Source organism: Chelonia mydas, chromosome 13 (genome assembly GCF_015237465.2).
Source record: "Chelonia mydas isolate rCheMyd1 chromosome 13, rCheMyd1.pri.v2, whole genome shotgun sequence".
NCBI classification, from domain to species: domain Eukaryota; kingdom Metazoa; phylum Chordata; order Testudines; family Cheloniidae; genus Chelonia; species Chelonia mydas.
In genome coordinates this window covers 5,732,378-5,754,406 of record NC_051253.2, presented here as the reverse complement: position 1 = coordinate 5,754,406, position 22,029 = coordinate 5,732,378, and the positions used below count along the sequence as shown (strand labels likewise).

Below are 22,029 nucleotides of genomic sequence, written 5' to 3'. Positions count from 1 at the left end.
ACAGCACCTCCACCACGAGGTGGACCTGCATCTTTATTTTCATGCTAAGTTATCTTGGTTTTGATATTATGTTGCTGTCTTGGTTCATGGGGGCGAGGAGGAAATTAAGTCGTGACTGCACATGCTGGAGTTGTTAATTGCAGTGTTCGAATAAATCCTTTAATTTCTATAACTAGTGTTACCTTGCAAAACCAAGAAGGTCTCATGTTTCTGATTCCTTCCATTCTCTGTACCACGACCACACTACAATTGGGCGCCTTTTAAGATGGGGACAACTTACAGCGTGTTGAGGTTCTTCAGTCTCCTGAAGGCTCCAGGTTGAATCTCTTTGATGCGATTGAAGCGTAAATCCCTGAAAGTGAGAGAATATCAGTCAGCGTACCTCTGAGAGCAAGATTATCCATTAGCAACAAACATCATTAGCTGTCCTGGTGCTTTAGACCTCAGCATGTCAGGCCTAAAGGAGCTTGAGAAACTACATCAGATGAAGAATCCATTCTGGGATGATAGAGTGGCTACCACTGTTTGCTGAGGCAATCTGAGCCTCCCTAGATTTATGAGCTCCACTTTCATTTCTTAAGAATCTGATACATACAGGCCACATTTTGAAAGGAGTCAAGTGATCAGTTGCACTAGTTTGTAACACACTATTGCTCTGAGTGCTAGTGGTTAATGTTCTGTGATTAGCTGTGCAATTACCTAACTTGCATGCACAAAATGTGGTAACTGCACATGCAACTTGGGCAAACCTAACTAAAGTATAAACTTTGCCCCTAGTTGCCAGAATGCAGGTGGGTCTGTATTTTTATGGACTCATAACAAGGATTTGGTATTTCCAAATGGGCACTGAGGCCAAGTTTCCAGCTGCAGGTGCATAGAGGAGCACACATGAAACCCTACATTTGCAGGCACTGTCTTTGCAAACACATTGCCTGACATGGAGCTGCACATGCCGGTGTATACAGGCATGCACACAGTTTTGCGGACACTCTTATTAAAGTTCAGGGCCAACATTTTGGCCTTAAAATGGTCAAATCTTGCTGAATAGTCTCATGCAGTCACCGTTTCAAATTAGCTCCAAAATGCTGCAGGGACTCAAAGGCTTCTCCCGTTCTGCATTTTCAGTTGGTTCCATTTCATTTAGAATTAGCAGAGTCCATTGTGGCAAACTTAAAGAGCTCTCTGTGTAACTGCACTGACTTGGACCCTAAAATATTATATTTTGACTGCTTATTGGATAATAAAATAAGACCTAAGTAAACAAGTAGAAACAATTCTACAGGGAATGTGCATCCATTTGGCGCCTTTGATTGTCTAATGTGCTATGGCAAATTTTGCCTCTACTGCTGTAAAGGGCTGTAGTTAGGGCAGGGAGACTGGGTTGAAATACGTGCATAATCTAGCATTTGCCATAGAAATACCACCACACCTTCCCCAGTGAAGTTCACCCAGGGGAAGAATGAAGAATGGTGCATGATAACAAGGGGATTCGAAATAGGATAGTAACAGTCCATCCTGAGGAATTTTGTTGTAGTGTTTCTGACCCTGTCAGCTGTTAGCGGAATAACCCTTCCCTAAATCAGTATGCTGAATCATTAACAATGGGAGCATACAAAGCAATCAATGGCTTCTGGAATCAGTTTTCATTTGTATTTAGCCAATTTATGCATTGACACATACACATCACTATGTTACCTCGGCAAGCAATCAACTGCAAGTCATTTATTGAAAGAATATTGCAATGCCACAGAAATTATTGCTAGCACTGAATTTACTTTAATGTAAATTAAATGTAAATTACTTTCACTCACAAGGTGCTTTACACAGCAATGGATTAGATTTTGGTAGTTCTGGGACCATTCATGCCAGAACTGGCTGAGCAGATGTCACCTGCCCATCTATTATGAACAGAGACATGACAGTAGAGGCTGTTTTACCAACAGAGTTAATGGCTAGGACATGGGGGTTATCCCCTACATTCCTTGGGGAAGGGGTCAATTAGGCACTGCTTTTAAATGAACTTCCTGGTGGTAGAAAGAGGCAGAGTGATGACCCTGGATACTGACTTCTTCCATTAACCCCCAGGACAACAGCAACAGCAATGCGGCTTGCACTGACCTGCCAGTGGGCGTTAGTCCTGCCACGAAGGGAAAACAAGCTAGGCCAGAGAAAAACGGAGTCTTCACGATTCATTCAGTTCTTGGCTTCTCAGCTCAAGCTGCCACTTGCACACCTCTGATAAATAGCAGCAGTTCACTTTCATCTCTAGAGTTCAGAGTTATTTACAATGGTGGATGGACATTGCTATCCCTGTTTTACAGCTAGGGAAACTGAGGCACAGGGAGGTTAACAGCTGTGTTTTCCAAAATGGCTGCTAATTGTGGGGTGGCCCAATTTGAGATACCTAGGGCCTGACTATCCAAGGGGCTAAGTACCTGTGGACTCCATTGGATTCAAATGCAGTTAAAGTACCATTTCAACAAGACCTACCTGTTGTATAGTCCTTATGCTGCCCCTCTGCACAGGGCTGAACTTTACTCAGCATTGAAGAGATATTAATTAACATTCATTAGTGCTATGAATATACCAGCTGAGGACCTGTCCCTCTAAGGATACATCTGCACAGTGAAAGCTAAGCACAGGCTAGTCTACCTGAGCAAGCTTGAATCCAGCTAGCTCACACCATGGTATTAGTGAAGACACGGTAGGCCAGGGGTTTCAAAGTCCCAGCCCGTGGGCCATCTGCGGCCCGCAAACGTCCCCACTGCAGCCCGCGGAGGAGAGACGCATGCAGACACACTGCCGGCAATGTCGGCTGCAGGTGCCGCCCCCCCCCGGCAGCTCCCATTGGCTGGGGGAGAGGGACAGAGATACCATCACTAGTTGCCTGGCAGAGTCAGCCACGGAGACAGCATCACTTTTTTCCCACAATGAATACAAACGAGTCAAAATCCCGAACACAGCTCTCTGACGCCCACCTCGCTGCAATCCTGAAGGTTTCAACTGCTCAGTCACTGAGGCCAAACATCCACAAACTGACAGAACCGAAGCTTTGCCAGGTGTCTGGCAAACACTCAAAACTCTGACAGGCGAAGAATTGTATGAAGTTGTAAGACAGTTTTATTATGTCTCAGAAATTCGAAATAAAAAATACAATATGAACATTTTCTTTTCTGAACACCATCCTCAGTGACATTATTGGCCCGCTGGGAGGTTTTGAGGACTGTCACCGGCCCTAAGGTAAATTGAGTTTGAGACCCCTGCTGTAGGTGGAACAAGCCCAGCATGAACCTTGGGTCCATATTTGGCTTGCTAACCTGAACCTGCACTGCAGCTTGGGCTATCTCAACTGGATTCAAGCTAGCTTGAGCAGGCTGTCCTGTGCACAGCTTTTGAGGTAGACACACCCTAAGTATCCAAGGCCTTGCCGAGTTGCACTGGTTTACCGAACAGTGCTAATCTAAACCCATTCAGTAAGGTGGGTGCATGGATACTCATTTTGGTTTACACCAGGATTAATGTGGTTTAGTTTAAGTCAATTAGGAATCTCTTTATGCCAAACCAGAATAAGGCCCTCACACCAAAATAAGTGTCCATGCTGGGGTTTGAACCAGTGTATCTAAATCGGTTTAAGAACAGATTGAGGTTAGGCAGGTGCAACTTTCTTGTGTCGATCAGGCCTGTGAGACAAGGGGAAATATTTTTGGTTAGCAAGTATCAGTAAACCAGATTACACTTAAGGATGAAAATGCAGGAAAAATCGAATAGAGCCAGTGCTGAGAGCCTTGCGCTATAGAGCCAGATGTTCTTCTTTTCTGTATTTACTGCTGGACTGCTTAACTTTAAAGTTACATAGAGAGAGAGAGAGGGGAATTCTGGTAACACTTTAATTAAAATCCAGAGCCATTCCTGAGGCCAGTCTTTCCAAATTGCTCAGCACCAGATTTTCTGTGCTCAGCAACCGCAGTTGAGGCCAGATTCTCCCAGCAGCTCCCATTGTGACACTTAGGACAAGAATTTCATAACTCAGCAGCCAATATGCGGTGCTCGTTGGAAAATCTGGCCCCGGTCTGTGGATGTTGGTGTGATGAGATGGCAGCCATTTAAACAGAAGATGGCATTTCAGGCCATATCCACCACACTCAGTTTCGCACACAACACAGAATTTCTAGGAGCTAGTTCAGTAGTAACTAAAAATGTATTTCACTTCCCTTTCATACCATTAACACTTCGGCTTGCCTTTGTCTTCAGCACCCTAGACTGAAAACATTTGAGATACAGCTAGTGGTGCTAAGGATAATGGAGTCCTCTTGTCTTCATTTGACTAAAGACAATTTGATATTTTTAATTATGTCGTACTTCAGTGATTTATAATGAATCTGCATAAAAGCACAGTGTCTCCACAGCACAATGCACCCTTGAAAGACCCACTCAGCTACTCACCACACGGCTGCAGCGTAGCTCTAACACGGTTAATAGAACAATCCCTAGTACAGAGTTTTTCCTAAGGATGCCATATGCATCATGGCCCAGATTTTCAGCTGGTGCAAATTTGCATTGCTCCATTGACATCAATGGATCACACTGGTTTACACCATCTGAGGATCTGGCTATTTATATTGAACCCTGTTTCCTGGAAATACATTTTTCTAGCATCACAGGAGACACTTGACATTATACAGAGTATTGAAGAGTGGAGGCTAATAGCCAGGAACATTCAGGAGGTTCCAGTAGGGAGAACCCTACATTTTCCAGTGCCTTTTAACTAGCGGATGTGCTAGTTAACTGTGAGGCATGCTACATAGCTATGGCACAAAAACTTCAATTGGGTTTTGTCTTATGGAAATTAGATCGGGGTCTGACTTGGTTTACAGCATGTCAGACCAAATCAAGTGATACTGCCCCATAATGTGATAAGTAGAGATATGCTGAGGAATGAAGCATAGACCCAAATTTGAAATTGCCCAGAGCCCATCTGTGCAATCAGATTTGGGGGTTACAGTTCAGGCCTACCTCTAGTGACAGCAGATGAAGAAATTATTTGCATCGCGCCCTGAATTTTATCCACATAAAACACTAATACAGCAAATAATGTATGAGATCTCCCCAATTATTTTGGGGGTGGACAGATGCCACAGAGACAGAATGAGGATAGGCCTATTATGTACAAGGAAAGCAGATGATTCCTCTGCTGGTTTGCAAATTGAGTGCCTCCCTATTTATTCCAACCTGTGATAGTGTGCGGATTTCCCTTTGCATTGCTCCTTCCATGGCTAAATGCATGAAGTCTATGTTAATCATCATTTGGGAACCTGAGGTGGGCTAGTGCATAAAGCCTACTCTTAACCCAACACTTCTGTTGATTGCACCTTTGGCAAGAGAGCCACAATTTCATTGGTGGTGGCTAGAATGGGGAGGAGAAAAGATGTCTGAAGAATAAATATTTGGCCCTGAGACAGATTTTCAAATTGGCAGATTACACGGCCAACTGCTGACCCAAACAATCCCAGATAATTTGAACTATTAAGTGAGAACAGCAGCAAGGGGCTCTCTTTTGCAGGGAGGAGATTACAATCTGATCCTAATTAAACCAGATTAATTAATTAATCCCTTCTTGGGATTCTTGTCAGCAAGCAGCAGGGCTCCCTCAATGCATTGGATCTTGCCCATATGTTGACTGTTCAGACATTGCCCAAATCAAATAAAGACAACTCTCCCCTCCTCCTGAGCTCATGAAAACACGCACCGAATCTGATCCAGGAGCAACAAAAGGAAGTTTCAGAAGCACAAAGGTAAATTTATCCCCATCAATGTGTCCAACAAGGAAACAGACTTTCTCAGTCTAAGACAAATTGCTGCAGCATGCCTCTATGTTGATTCATTAGTTGCATCTGTTCAGCTTGTTTTGAGCCACAGCCCATAGATCTTTACTCTGCGTATGCACACACACGCAAATAGAGGCACTTGCTTAGAGAAAGATGATGGGTTCGCTTCACCCACCCACTACTGTAGCACTGCCACCTCTTTGAGGAAATGCAGCAGCTGTATAAACAGCACACAGAAATTTGATGCTTCATTTCTGGACAGCAAGAGGAAAGAAGATTCTGCTGGAATTGCAGAGGTGGAGTAGTGAGGCAGAATACAAGTACCCAAGTTAGAATTTGGTAACCACTGTCCTTACAAAGAGCATCTTGGGATCTCCGTCACTGGAAGATTTTCCATTTCATTTGAAAGACGCAGAAGTGCTCCCCAAATAGGGAAAAGGGTGATTATTGAAAATCTTTCCTATTTTCCTTTCGATAAACTGAGGTTTTCAGAGAGAATATTCTGACCAACACGAAAGGGTTTAATTCTGAGGGCTATTTACATAGCCTAAATAAAGAGGATGAACTGGAAAGAGATAACACTTGGTACATTACACATATATGTTTAACGCAGAGAGGAAGGTTTCAGAGTAACAGCCGTGTTAGTCTGTATTCGCAAAAAGAAAAGGAGTACTTGTGGCACCTTAGAGACTAACCAATTTATTTGAGCATAAGCTTTCGTGAGCTACAGCTCACTTCATCAGATGCATACTGTGGAAAGTATAGAAGATCTTTTTATACACACAAAGCATGAAAAAATGGGTGTTTAGCACTACAAAAGGTTTTCTCTCCCCCCACCCCACTCTCCTGCTGGTAATAGCTTATCTAAAGTGATCACTCTCCTTACAACGTGTATGATAATCAAATTGGGCCATTTCCAGCTGGAAACACCTCTGTGTTTTAAATCTTATTACCCTGTCAAATTACCTTCCATCCTGATTTTACAGAGGTGCTTCTTTTACTTTTTTCTTTATAATAAAGTTCTGTTTTTAAGAACATGATTTGGTTTTTAGTGTCCTAAAAACCCAAGGGTCTGGTCTGTGCTCACCTTGTTTACCTATTTGGTTGGTATATGATTCTCAAGCCTCCCCAGGAAAGGGGATGAAGGGGATTGGGGGGATATTTTGGGGAAACAGGAACTCCAAATGATCCTTTTCCTGAATCTTTGTCCAGCACACTTGGTGGTGGCAGTAGTACCCCCCAAAGACAAGGAAGGATTTGCGCCTTGGGGAAGTTTTTAACCTAAGCTGGTAGAAATAAGCTTAGGGGGTCTTTCATGCGGGTACCCCAGAGTTCAGAATGGGGAGGGAACCCCGACAATGCTGCAAAACAGCGAGGGAAGGCAAAATTTGTCAGATTGGACAGACAGAAAATGCATAATCTGTGACAAACTCAGCGAAAGGGAGGTGGACTGACCGGGTCATCTTCAATTCATGCCAGCAATGAGTTCAGGTCACAGGTGCTGCATGTTCTTTTCTTGTACCCGGAGTTAAGTTTAGTTAGCCCATAACTCAGAAGTAGATCTACATATAATGCAAAGGAGAATAATCCATGTATAACATGATTGGAATCCATTAGCCTCCACTACAGGGAGCTTCTTCCCACTGGTGGCTTCTCCCCATACCAACATGTTTCAGAGTTTATGGTTGGAAATGTCATGCTATAAAACAAATGGCTTCGGACGTTAAAGACCTATTGAAATTTTCAGAGTGTATGTTTCACAGCTGTTGCCTTCTTTGGGCTGTTGGCTAAACGAACTGCCTTAGTCCCAGCGGTAACCAACAAATCACATCTGGCAAATCCTGTTCCAGTGGAATGGACGGCAGCCAAAATACATTTGCAGTTATACATCATGCATTTTTATAGCTTACTTATCTGTACACATGTAGCCATTACTGCCATCATGTTCCATACTCAGAGTAAAATGAACAGACTTCATTACCAAGGATAAATATTCCATTGCTAAAACCAGACACTGGGCCAGATCCTCAGCTGCATCCAGCTGCGGGGAATGAGAATCAGAAGGAGCCATTAACAGCTTAGGGATGGTTTAAGCCAGTCCTGGGATCGCCTAGATCAGGCTTAGGACTGCTCTAAGTTACACCAGCTGGCTACAGCCCCCACCCCAAGGGCCATCCTGTAGCAGGAGATTGCTGCAGCACAGTCTGGGCTGGCCACAATTCCTCCCCCTTCCCTACCCTGGGTGCTCGAGAGAGAGAGCCACTGGAGCCAGCTACACTGGCTCTACACCACCCATCACTGCCTCCATCAGAGGAATGCCCATCTGGGGACTTGCAGCTGCTTTCAATTTTATAGCAGCACAGACAGAGCTGGGGCCCAGGATCTGGGTGTCTTTGTATCTTGTACCAGTACATTCTGTTCATATCAAATGATGACGCTTATGAGATATGACCATAATTCCATATTTTTTACTCAAAATAAGAACTTCATGACCTGGATCTTAAGTTTGCCAGACCTCTGGATGCTCACACAGATGCAGTGTGCCATCTCCTGAGAGGAAGAAGTATGACTGCGTCATAAAAATCTGGAACAGTTGGCGTTTTTAAGATGTACCTTTTGATCGTTGGCAACTTTTAAACAGCATGTGAATTATTAAACATTTTTATAACAGATAAAACAGAAAGCTGCCTCTTAGGACTATTTATTTCAAATAGATTATAAAATCCCCAGGACAGCCAGAGCCACAGTGTGTTTTTTATTTGTAAAAAGAAAAGGCGTACTTGTGGCACCTTAGAGACCAACAAAAGTATTTGAGCATAAGCTTTCGTGAGCTACAGCTCACTTCATCGGATGCATGCAGTGGAAAATACAGTGGGGAGATTTATATACATAGAGAACATGAAACAATGGGTGTTACCGTACCCACTGTAAGGAGAGTGATCACTTAAGGTGAGCTATTACCAGCAGGAGAGCGGGGGGTGGGGTGGCGGAGCGGGGGGCGCAGGAGGCGTGGGAGGGGAAACCTTTTGTAGTGATAATCAAGGTGGGCCATTTCCAGCAGTTGACAAGAACGTTTGAGGAACAGTGGAGGGTAGGGAGGGGGAATAAACATGGGGAAATAGTTTTACTTTGCGTAATGACCCATCCACTCCCAGTTTCTATTCAAGCCTAAGTTAATTGTATCCAGTTTGCAAATTAATTCCAATTCAGCAGTCTCTCGTTGGAGTCTGTTTTTGAAGTTTTTTTTGTTGAAGAATTGCAACTTTTAGGTTTGTAATCGAGTGACCAAAGAGATTGAAGTGTTCTCCAACTGGTTTTTGGATGTTATAAATTCTTGACATCTGATTTGTGTCCATTTATTCTTTTACGTAGAGACTGTTCCTCAGACGTTCTTGTCAACCGCTGGAAATGGCCCACCTTGATTATCACTACAAAAGGTTTCCCCTCCCACGCCTCCTGCGCCCCCCGCTTCCCTGCTGGTAATAGCTCACCTTAAGTGATCACTCTCCTTACAGTCTGTATGGTAACACCCATTGTTTCATGTTCTCTGTGTATATAAATCTCCCCACTGTATTTTCCACTGAATGCATCCGATGAAGTGAGCTGTAGCTCACGAAAACTTATGCTCAAATACATTTGTTAGTCTCTAAGGTGCCACAAGTACCCCTTTTCTTTTTGCGAATACAGACTAACACGGCTGCTGCTCTGAAACCTTTTTTATTTGTATATCTTTGCAGTGATCTATGAACAACAGAGAATATTTAAATTGGCTCAGGTGATCCATAAAGATTTATCAGTACGAGCCTTGCTTTTAATTAGATGGACCAAATTAGAGTAGAATGAGCCACAAATCTTCTTCAGAAAGTGTCTGAAATATTAAACGCAGTGCAGGAATATACATCAAAATGTGATGGCTTTTATTTAATTTGACATCTGGGCCCAACCCCGAATAATCCCATTCAGATCTCGGTAGTCTGCTACCTTTGCCTTTCACATTAACCCAAATAACTACATTTTCCAGACTTTTAGACATGTAAAGAGTACCAGTGGGAGCACAGGAGAAGCAGTAGTGTGAACGGTTAGCATTTGAACCACTGTGTTATCTAACTGCTCTCAGAGCAGGAAGATGCCATAGTGGTTAAAATGCCAGACTGTCTCCTGCAGCGTTCCCATTGTTGCCAACAGAAAAGCTGCACTAGTAACAACAGTGGAAAAATTTTAGGGGGAAAAAGCTAAGACAGACATCCCAGCTGAGATCAGAATTTGATCCATTAAAGTCATATGGAAGCGATCCTCAGCTAGTTAATTTTGAACAAATTCCATAATCAACAGCAACTCAACTGAGAACAAAACTATTTATACATCTTTAACAATTCCTGTCTGCTTTTGACACTGCCCAACTCCTCCAAACCAAGAAATCATATCTGGATAACATGTGTAAAGATACTTTGGTATGGGCCAGATAGGTCTTAAAGCCATTCCCCAGTTTTAGGATTTACCATTCCTTAAAAGCATAGGAAGTTTGCTCTTCCAGATCTATTATCAGAAGTTCTACAGAAGCCCCAGATTGGCCCCAAAATGCTACATGAAATCCCTCTCTTTTTGTTACTCAGATCTTCCATTGAAATAGACACAGCCAACAATGCATAGTCTTCCCCACCATAACCCCACCTTCCAAAAAAAAAAAAATACTACCAATCCAGTGGATTTTTAAGAATGTATAAGGTTTGCCACTATTGTTTGGCACCCCAAATAAACCTTCAGTTCTTCCCCTCTCCCTTCCCCCAGTTGGGTCTGGAAAGTAAGAGCCTACAGGAAAGAGTAGATAAGGGAATGGAGTTGCATTTATAAGCAAGAAACAAAACCACCATCTCTTTGCATACACAAAACTAAAACACCCAGTGTCCCCCCATTTCCCCAAAGCTGTCTCTCCAATAGTAAAAGGTGATCTATCATCTTCCTTTAAACAAACTCTGCTTAGGGATTAGCTTTGGAGACTCAGAAGTCATTGTTTTCTTGTGATCTTAGTTGTTTTTTAGTTTCCTGTAGGTGTCCAGTTAAAGGTCATTAACTGATGCTAAATGAGACAGTCTCTGAAGAGGTAAGGCTTTCGCAATACAGGCATTCCTGCAGAAAAAGCAAGGTGTAGAAAGCATGGCTTTTCTTTCCTCTCCTCAAAGGCTGATCATGCAAAATAACCAGGAAAATGAAATCAGCTACTTACAATATGTTTGTCTGAGGTGGGACTTCAGGGATGTTTTCCAGCATCAGATGCATGCATCTTACTGTAGTCCTAAAGCACAAGCAGCGGCTAGGACAGGAGCAGGAGAAATCAGGCAAGAGAAGAAAAAGCAAGAAGCCGGGAACAACTGCAGATTTGACCAGCATTGTGTTTGCTGGAGTGTACTTTCTCTGATTCTGAACTGCAGGGAGCTGACAAAAGTTTCCCAGCCTTGAGGTCCAGGAGGAGGGGACTCATCAGCATGTGTTTTCAATTAAATTAAGGCAGTTTGACAGTGTAACCTTCCACCCCCTCTGCCATAATGTACATTTTTGAGATCACAGTGCTCCCCCACCCTCATTTAAAAGTTTGTACACAGTCACACACAATTGATTTTGACTTATTCCCGCCTTGGCTCCCAGCTGGAATAGGAAATTAACTCCTCATGTTCCTCTTTGGCACATTTCTACATTTGTTTAAAAGTGCAAATAACAGCTCTCTGACATTGGTAAAGTCAGCTTTGTAGAGGCGAAAGAAAGGATGGCTTTGTGGTTAAAGCACTGGCCCAGGACTCAGGAGAGCTGGGTTTAACTTATTCTACCTGACCTTGGGAAAGTCACTTATTAATCTCTGGGCATGGCTACACTTGCAGATGTAGAGCGCTTTGAGTTAAACCCACCTTCGGAGAGGGCTGTAGGGAAAGCGCTGCAGCATGTCCATACTGACAGCTGCAAGCGCACTGGCATGGCCACATTTGCAGCATCTGCAGCGGCAATGGGAGCGGTGCATTGTGGGCAGCTATCCCACAGAGCACCTCTTCCCATTCTGGCACTGTGGCTTGTGGGAAGCGGGTACGGGGCATTCTGGGTCCTGTCCCAACGCCCTGTGATGCATCGGTTCGCATCCCAGCAATCCTTGTGCTTCCATCCACATTTGGTGCCATCTTTCAACGTCTTTTGTACTGGGCGCTCTGTCTTCCCTTTCGGTCTGCGGGAATGGAGCCCGAACTGCTGAGGAGTCTGCTGACGAGTCTCACCAGCACGTCACGTTTGGCAGTCGAGTTATTCCTTATGATCCAAAGTGACAGTGAGGGCTCCGACGATATCGACTCGAGTAACGCATATGACACGAGTTTGCTTGTGGCATACATAAACGTGCTCACCCCTGTGGAACGCCACTTTTGGGCTCGGGAAACAAGCACTGAGTGGTGAGATCACATCGTCATCCAAGTCTGGGATGACGAGCAGTGGCTGCAGAACTTCCGGATGAGAAAAGCCACTTTCATGGGACTGTGTGAGGAGCTCGCCCCCACCCTGCGGCGCAAGGACACGAGATTGAGAGCTGCCCTGACGGCGGCGAAGTGGGTGGCTATTGCAATCTGGAAGCTCGCAACTCCAGACAGCTACCGATCGGTTGCTAACAGCTTGGAGTGGGCAAGTCGACTGTTGATGCAAGTTTGCAGGGCCATTAATCGCATCCCACTCAGAAGAACCGTGACTCTGGGTAACATGCATGACATTTGTGCAAAGCCATCCACAATGGGTTTCCCTAACTGCAGAGGGGCGATAGATGGCACACATATTCCAATTCTGGCACCAGCCCACCTAGCTTCCGAGTACGTTAATCAGAAGGGGTATTTGTCTATGGTTCTCCAGGCTCTTGTGCATCACAGTGGGCATTTCATTGACATTAATGCAGGCTGGCCTGGAAAGGTGCATGAAGCACGCATCTTTCGGAACACTGGCCTGTTCAGGAAGCTGCAAGCCGAGACTTTTTTCCCAGACCAGAAGATCATGCGGAAAGTTGAAATGCCAATTGAGATCCTTGGAGACCCTGCTTACCCTTTAAAGCCATGGGCATGAAACCCTACACAGGGAGCCTTGACAGAAGCAAAGAGTGGTTCAACAACAGGCTGAGCCGGTGCAGAATAACTGTGGAGTGTGCTTTTCGCTGTTTAAAGGGCCGCTGGCGCTCTCTGTATGGGAAGCTGTATGCTGGCCAATGACAGCATCCCCACAGTTATATCCGCGTGCTGTATCCTCCATAACATTTGTGAAGGGAAGGGTGAACAATTCACTCAGGCATGGAACTTGGAGGTTCAACACCTGGAAGCTGAATTTGAACAGCCAGAGAGGAGGGTCTATTAGAGGGGCCCAACGCGGGGCTGCAAGGATTAGGGATGCCTTGAGGGAACAATTTGAGGCTGAAAGCCACCAGTAATGTCTGGTGTCCTGCACAGGAGTGAAGTGCAGTGGTTCCAATGTTAGTAGGAATCTGTGTTTGCTACGCTGACTTGCAGTGCCTGTTTCTTTCCTGGGCTAAGGTATTATTGCATAAAATAAAAGATAAAGAATGTTTTCAAAGCCAAAAAATCCATTTATTGAAAAGAAACAACTGCTTGGGAAACATTGGGAAACAGAAAGGTCAAGGGGGTGGGGTGGGGAACGGTACAATCACAGATTTGCGTATGTCCTGTCTGGAGTGCTGTGCAATGAGTGCTGCACCTCAGGATGGCTCTACTGCATGGTGATGGGGGTTGAGTGCAGTGGGTAAGGATTGTAGTTTTCAGGGCTGGGTGGTGAAGCTACAGGTGTTGGAGGCAGCTGGTGGCGGTAAGAACCCGGATGTTGGGGAAAGTGGGTTGGAGGTGACATGGGGGCACAAGGGAAAGAGTTTGGGGACAAAGGCTGCGGGGGGGGGCAGGCATGGTAGTGCTCCGCCTGCATGGCTATGAGCACCTGCGTCAAGTCCACTTGGCGCTCCATGATGCTTATCAGCCGATCCGTGCTTTCTGCCGGAGCACTGCGCTTTTGTGTCGGCGCTCCTCATTTTGCTGGCGGATCCTCCTTTCACTGTCCCGCCACTCCCGCACTTTTTGATTTTCATTACTGGAATGCTGCATTACTTCATGCAACATGTCTTCCTTGCTTCTACGTGGCCGCTTTCTGATTCATTGGAGTCTTTCGGCCGGTGATAACACGGACTGCTGAGATCTCAAGGTTGCATCTGTAAAGGCAAAATGCAACACTTAACAGAGGCAGCATTGTTCACACCAGACAGAGCAATGATTCCCCTGTATTTAAGGGTAAGCACAGTCTACACAACAACATAATTTGCCCGTCCCAAAGTGAGTGCACATAACCCATGGGAGCCCCAAAATGGTGAGTAAGCACAGGGCCAAGCGTGACTGATTGTTTCATGGCTGTCCTCTGGGTTTCTGTGCCTTAGGGAGAGCCAACAGCAGCAGGGGCCCCCTATACTGAACACACTCCCCACATTTTCCACAGGAGTTCGTCCTGGAAGATATCTCACTGCTGAGGGTGACCTGGGAAGCAGGGGAGGGTCTTCTACTGCAGTGCGGCTTCCGCCCTGGCCCATCTGCAGCTTGCCTGTGTGCAGCAATGGTCTCCCTGCCCCTCACGGCACAGTGGTGCAGACAAGTTAGCCTTACTGGGACAAGGAACACAGTGGCTCTCCCGAGAAACCTGCGCAAACACATTGCCCAAGTTCTGGATGAGATCACGGAGGCCGATTACTGCGATGTGAGAGAGCACATCAATGCCCTATTCTGCATCTAGCCATGCATGCAGCCCTAACCCTCCTCACCGCAAGAGCCCGCACCGAATAACTTCCTTCCCAAAATAAAAGCTGCTTACCGGGAACCTCCTCTGGTGTTTGTCCTTTCCCAAGCACCAGCCGCTGTGAGTGGCTACCTTCATTCTGCCTTGAGAACAGCTCCTGACTGCATGTATCTAGGGATGCCAGGGTGTCTTCCTCTGCCTCAGTACCCTCACTCCCGCTTTGCTCCTCCTCCTGCCTTGTTGAACTGCGCTCTGAAGTGACCCTGGTGGTACTCTGAGTGGAGGTGGGGTCACCCCCAAGTATTGTGTCCAGCTCTTTGTAGAAACGGCAGGTTGCAGGGGCAGCACCGGAGTGGCTGTTTGCCTCGCGGGCTTTGCAGTAAGCATTCCGCAGCTCCTTCACTTTAACCCTGTACTGCAGTGCGTCCCGGTCATGGCCTCTTTCCAGCATGGCCCTTGATATCTGCCCGAAGATATCATAATTCCTGTGGCTGGAGCGCAGCTGGGACAGGACAGCTTCCTCCCCTCAAACACTGATGAAATCCAGCAGCTCGTCATTGCTCCATACTGGGGATCTCCTGGCGCATGGAGGCATGGTCACCTGGAAAGATTCGCTGAGAGCACTCCACCCCTGGCTGAGCAAACAGGAAGGGGATTTTCAAAATTCCCAGAGAATTTAAAGGGCAGGTCTGATGGTTGGTCACCTGAGGGGAGGGCAGTAGAGTTCAAAGTGATGACCAGAGTGGCTAGAACGGGCATTGTGGAACATTTCCGGAGGCCGATCAGAGCGCACTAACAGACCAGGGCGTCCATGCCGGCGCCGCGGCGCTCCAGCAGGGACGCACAAAACATTATTCTACTCGCCGAGGTGGAGTACCAGGAGCGCTCTAGCCACGTAGTCAGAGCGCTCTACGTGCCTCGCCAGCGTGGATGGGTAGTGAGCTAGTGCACCCGGGGCTCCTTTAATGCACTCTAACTCGCAAGTGCAGCCAAGCCCTCTGTCTCTTAGGGTAGGTCTACACTTCAAGCTGGAGATGTAAATTCCAGCTCGAGGAGACTGCGCTAGTTCTGACCTCTGAGTTGGCACGCTAAAAATAAAGCATAGCCACAGCATCATGAGTACAGTGCAACGGGTCCCCAATTTCATATAGTGCTACAAATAAGTCAGCAATATTCAGCTAAAGATAGGGGTGGGTTTGTTCTGTACAGTTAGTGGCTAAATAAGATAAATAACCTGCAAGTAAACAGTACTATCAGGAGCAATCCAGCACAGACTAGAAAGGCAAGAGTGAAATGGACTAAATGACCTAACTAGTAATTCTCATCTCTCATTTCTAGGATTGTCGGATTGTTGCAATATGGACTAATTTGATCAACTAATAGAATGCTTTGTTGATGGGATGCCATGCCCTACATGTAGAAAAATATGAATTATGGAAAAAGGCATTTTTTAAAATTTCCTTTTATTTATTGTATATAGTAAAACAAACAAGGAACCCAGAGTTGGAAATAGTGATACTATCTAAATTATGGAAATTCAACCCCCTGCACCCATGTTTTGCATTGTATGAGAAAATTCAGAAGTGAAGGGAAGACTTAATGGTTCTTCATACTGGACATCCAGCCTTTTACAAAAAGCTTAAACTTTGAGTCTGGAAGTTTCATAATTTTTAAAAGTGATGTGCAGTTTTAAATTTGTGTGTTAAGCATGAAAGTTCATTAGTGGATAGGGCTATTTCAGGAACACTGAACATGGCAAATTTCCAGGCTTCTCCGTCTGTGGGATCAACTGAAAGTTCTTTTTAAGTCAGTAATTGTTTCCACCTTGTAAACTGTAAAATACAATTAAAATGACAACAACATAATTAACAAGAGTCTGATTTAAACCTTCATAACCCAGAAAACTAGGAACGGAGGATGGCGTTCCAGCCAGAACAGATTCTCTCAACATTAGGCTACAGACATATATTGTACAGTGTAAGCATTCCAGAATGAGTTAATGGAATTTTAGCCTTCATCCTGTATTTCCTTGCTTTTTGTGGTTCTCTTTGGCCCCCAAGCCTTTTATATTATTTGAGCATTTTAAATTTGTGTTTTTTTGCCGGCTTGCCTTTTTTTTTTTTTTTTTTAAAAGCCATTTTCCCTTAATGACCTCCCAAACCAGAGTTTAGGTACTATATTCCAGAATACGTTACCAAAATAATTCCCCCCAGACACATACACACTATTTGTAATTCTTTTCGGGGAGGTACAATGAACCAACCGTACTATAATAGTTTGCGGCTGCTGCATTATATCTGACCAAACCTTTTAGGTGGTAATCCTATAGTTGATGTTAAAAATCATTCACTTCCCAGCCAGAAAAGAGAGACATTGTACACCAGGTTTCTGGTCTAACCCTCAAGCAATTTTCTGTCTGTTTACATTGGCACCAGTTTGAAAACTAGGCAAATTTGTTGGAAGTCTTCCCACCTTTACTCTGTAGACTTGATTCTTGGTTATGAACAGAGTGACCTCTAGTGGCCAACATAAATCCCTCTTGTGATTACATACTGTGAAAGGCTAAAAAATACCCACTTCAGTCTTCCTGTAATTCAAACTGCTAGCATCCAAAGAGCAGAGAGCCTCAGCTTAATGACAGCTTGAAGTTCTAATTGAAACGAGTTAAATTCAGTTCCTTCCTGTCTGGGTATTTACAAAATAAGGCAACAAGATTTTGATTGAAGTCTTGCAGCCATGAATGGCATGTATTCTTCTGACACTTTCTGTGGGGACTCCACAGCTCCTCTTTCCAATCAGACTGAAATCTGTTGGAGCAGTATAGCAATATAACAAGAACTTAGGTGCAGTTCTACTCCGAAAAATTACTGTAAAAAGGCCATGAAATGTCCCACATTTGTCTGAATCTTCCAGATCAAGTTTCTTCAGTTTGAAGATGCAATATGGTTTTTCTAACTATCAGCTATGAGCTCGGAACCTTAAAGTCAAACTGGATTTTTTTTAAAAAGAAAATAAGAATGGCCATACTGGGTCGAACCGATGGTCCATCTAGCCCTCCTGTCTTCTGACAGTGACCGGTGCCAGATGCTTCAGGGGGGAACGAATAGGACAGGGTAATTATTGAATGATCCATTCCTTGTTGTTCTGACTGCCAGAAGCTGGGATGGAGTTTAGGGACACGCAGAGCATCCCTGGGTTTGCATCCCTGACCATCATAGCTAATAGCCATTGATGGACCTATCCTCCATGAACTTATCCAATTCTTTTTTAATTCAGTTATACTTTTGGCCTTCACAGCATCCCCTATTAGTGAGTTCCACAGGTTGATTGCGCATTGTATGAAGTACTTCCTTATCTTTGTTTTAAATCAACTGATTATTAATTTCATTGGGTGACCCCAGGTTCATGTGTTACATGAAGGGGTAAATGACAGTTCTTCCTCCACTTTCTCCACACCATTAATAATTCTATAGATCTCTATCATAATCCCTCCTCCCCGTTAGTCATCTCTTTTCTAAGATGAATAGTCCTAGTCTTTTAAACTCTCCTCACATGGCAGCTGTTCCATACCCCTAATAATTTCTGTTACCCTTCTCTGTAAGTTTTCTGACTCTAATACCTCTTTTTTCAGATGGGGTGACCAGAACTGCATGCAGAATTCAAAATGTGGGCATACCATGGATTTATAGAGTGGCATTATGCCATTTTCTATTATCTTTTTCCTCATGGTTCCTAACATTGTTAGCTTTTCTGTCTACCACTGCACATTGAGCAGATGTTTTCAGACAACTATCCACGATGGCTCCAAGATCTTTCTTGAGTGTTAACAGCTAATTTAGACCCAGCCATTTTGTATATATTGTTGGGATTATGTATTCCAACATGTATTTGCATTTATCATAGCGTTGCCAACCCTCCAGGATTGCCCTGAAGTCTCAATTAAAGACTTTAAAGATGTCATGTGATGAAACCTCCAGGAATACGTCCAATCAAAATTGGCAACCCTAATTTATCAACATTGAAGTTCATCTGCCATTTTGTTGCCCAGTCACCCAGTTTTATGAGATCTCTTTGTAACTCTTCACAGTCAACTTTGGACTTAACTATTTTGAGTAATTTTGGATTGTCTGCAAACTTTGCCACCTGTTTATCCCTTTTTCCAAATGATTTATGAATAATTTTCCTGGCTCACATATCTCCCAAAGACATTGCAATCAAAGTTTAATGAATTCCATTGCTAATATGAAAGCCAGACTAGAATTCAATGCACTTTCCCTATAGCTGCCTTGGCTTGGGTAACAACGTATTTTGGGCCTTGATCCTGTAATAGATAATATGCAAACATACTAGTCCACGCAGTTGCTATCATCTGCAGAACTGACCATTAATAAAGTTAGCAGATATGACAACTATACACACAGGGAACAGTTCTGAACAGGAAGATTCTATTCATACAGTTATTTTTAAAGTAAGTCAACCTTCATTTGAAAATGAAGTTGACGTTTGAAACTGGTGTCTTCTCCTACTCATTTTGTCTTTTCTGTTTGGAAAACAGGTTGCTGTTGAGGTCTCTAGTATGGAACACTAGCCAGCATAGCTCCCTTTTGTTTATGTATTTAAATTTATCTGTTTGTCCATCAGCATCAAATGATATTCAAAATAACTGTGCAGTCCTGGAAACAAGGTTTGAAACTTAACAGCTGCTGGGAGTGACAGAAGAGAGTTAATGCACATATTTGTACTCCACGCCCAATAATGGCCCAAACCCATCTTCCATATAAAGAGATTTTGAAATCAGTGGTATATACAATTTACTGTGCTTAGATTGAGGACTTCTCTCTCTTCTCCTCCCACAAGACATTAAAACTTTGCATTTGAACAATTTGAATGGATAACAATTGCAAGGGTCTGCCAAAAAAAGGCGAACAAATACTGTCTTCTGCATACTCCACAAAGATAACTATCCAGAAATAGTGCGGGCACATTTTCAGTCACCCTTTGAAAATTCAGTCCCAAGATCACAGATTTTGAATCACCACTTTTGCTAGCAGAATAGGTTGCACATGTTAAGCAGCAGTTGGACATCCAGCTACCAGAGCTAGGGAGTTTTTGAACATGTAAAACGAAGGCTTGAGTCTGCGAATGCCTAAAGTACTGGCATTATTCCATTCATGCCCAAGTTGTCTCATTGGATGCGTTTGCAGGATCAGGTCCTAAATGTACAACCAATTTATGCAACAATAATTTACAAGCACAAAAAAATGTGGCCTTTTATGTCTCTGAGCTCCCATTCATATTGTCTTGACACAATACATGATTGTTATTGTATGTAACCAACTGTGAAATTAGTTAGTTTCATAAACAATATTTATTGCAAAAATAATTACTATACCTACAAATCAGTCATGTAATATCTTCCTCTTTTTTAAAATAAAATTAGAGAGGGGAAAAAACAAAGGAAGAATTATGTAATTATCAAAAATCTATAGGCACTTTATTTATAAATTGATTTCATCTACAAAGACCAAAGCAGGAGAGGTTATAAAGGAAAAAATAATTTTGGCACCTACTAGTCTATGTTAAGTACATTCTGCAGTAAAGATCTGATTTCAAATTAATATTTTACATTATTTCTTGTAAACAATTAAAATTATTTTGGGGATATCAAGAGAAGAAATCAGCTATTGTGACTATAAATCACTATATAATCCTATGCCATCTCAAAAAACAATAAGGAATGAAAAACCAGAACTTTGAGAATTCTAAAGGAATCCATCAATAGGTTTTGATATCAATAAATAGGCAGGGATGCAGCATCTTTAAATAAGTGAGATGAGCCCAGCTCTCTTGTTAATATATGAGAGTTACATTTTAACAAATTAAAATCAAAATCTGAAGAGGAAAACAAGTTTACCAACAGTATAAGAATAACAACATTACTTTTTGTTTGTCAACTATTATTTATTATATTAGCACCCAATAATATCACTCAGATCAGGTTTTCACAGAGAAGGTGGTGTTTTGAGAGATTTAACCTCTCCCCCCCCCCCCCCCCCCAGTTAACACTTATTTTTGTTAATTACAAATTTTACAGTCCTATCAGTCAGAAAGTGTGAACTAGGCCCACTACATACAATCGTCTACATACAGTTATAAAAGCCTGGTAAGGGAGTAGCTACTGTGCATGTTTGCATTTGGTTTTCATAACCATAATTACTGCAACATTGGCTCTTATAAATCCATGGCATGCAGACACATACTATTATTAACGTGCTTTTAAAGGGTACACTGTAATTCATATTACACACAAACCACTAAGTCATAGCAAGACCTTGGAAAAAGGCCCATATTTTTCCTATACGTGTTTAATAGTACTGTACCATAAGACAAGAAATTAAACCACAAGAAGTATGTTCAAATGATATTAAGGGTCTGCCTCAAGGTCTCAAAGGAAATCAAAAATCAAAGGGTAAGCCTGAAACATTCTGACCTTAGCCCAGCTGAGCCTGAGTATTATCAGATTCCCAAGACAGTGGTTGATTTTATATACTATTGGTTACCTCGAGCAGCAAACACAACTCAAATGAATATCAACAGCAGTTGCAGGTACATAACAAGAGAATGGTATAGCTCTATATATTCCATTCCTGAGCATCTTTCTGGGTTGAGTGGAGTTTCAGGTATTACCAATGAACTTTGAAGCTTGGAAAGTTAAGTAGATTCTACAGATATTTGAACATAGCTTTTCTGGTTTAATTATGGAAGTTACTTACAAAACTTCAGTCTAATCAGTATATGGTTACGCACACCCAAATGCCTCACAGAGACCAGAACAGATACAATGGCAGAGCAACAAACTATAACATAAAACATTGTTCATGAAGCTCTACTCTGAATTCAGACAATATACACTTACTCCACGGGACATTATGAAATACTGTACTTGTTTTGTAACATGAGACACCACAAAAAGGAACAGCTTTGAGACAGTGCGTATAGATAAATATCCACAAATAGATATTCAATTGTCATCCAATGACATAGCGCTACAATTTTGAAAAAGAAAAAGAAGAGCGTTTTTAAGCCAGAGACACTTTCAGTCAACAGAAAGGAACAAAAATTCCACCTTACTAAGAACATCTTGGTGGAGTCTGACACTTTCCAGGGAGCTGTGATAGCATGCATTTTTTACCTGGATAACAATGTTTCATAGTGAAGAAGCAGAGTTAAAGCACATGCAAGTTGTTAAAAGATTCCCTCCAATGCCTTTTGAAATATTTCTCATGGGCTCTAGTCAAATGTAGATTTGGGATGTATTGTAAATGCAACTACCATAAAAACACTCCTATTGATAGCAAGTTTTAAAGTTAATATACATACAGTAGGCTAAATGGCAAATATC

The 22,029-nt window shown here is 43.1% G+C and overlaps 1 protein-coding gene across 2 annotated transcripts in view; it reads right to left on the bottom strand.

Moving 5' to 3' along the window:
- The window catches only part of LOC102937799 (peroxidasin-like), a 66,051-nt gene extending 54,805 nt beyond the window's left edge, over window positions 1-11,246 (bottom strand). Inside the window, exons 1-2 of one of the 2 annotated variants that reach the window (XR_006285308.1) lie at window positions 11,050-11,234; window positions 281-352 (exon numbers count right to left, since the gene is read on the bottom strand). Coding sequence is in view for 1 of the 2 variants with exons in the window: in XM_027822301.3 (XP_027678102.2) it covers window positions 281-352; window positions 11,050-11,213 (236 nt within the window). In the remaining variant the exon portion in view is untranslated. Of the gene's footprint in view, window positions 1-280; window positions 353-11,049 lie in introns of both variants that reach the window. The other variant, XM_027822301.3, reaches the window with a different exon arrangement.
- Between the last annotated feature and the right edge of the window lie 10,783 nt (window positions 11,247-22,029).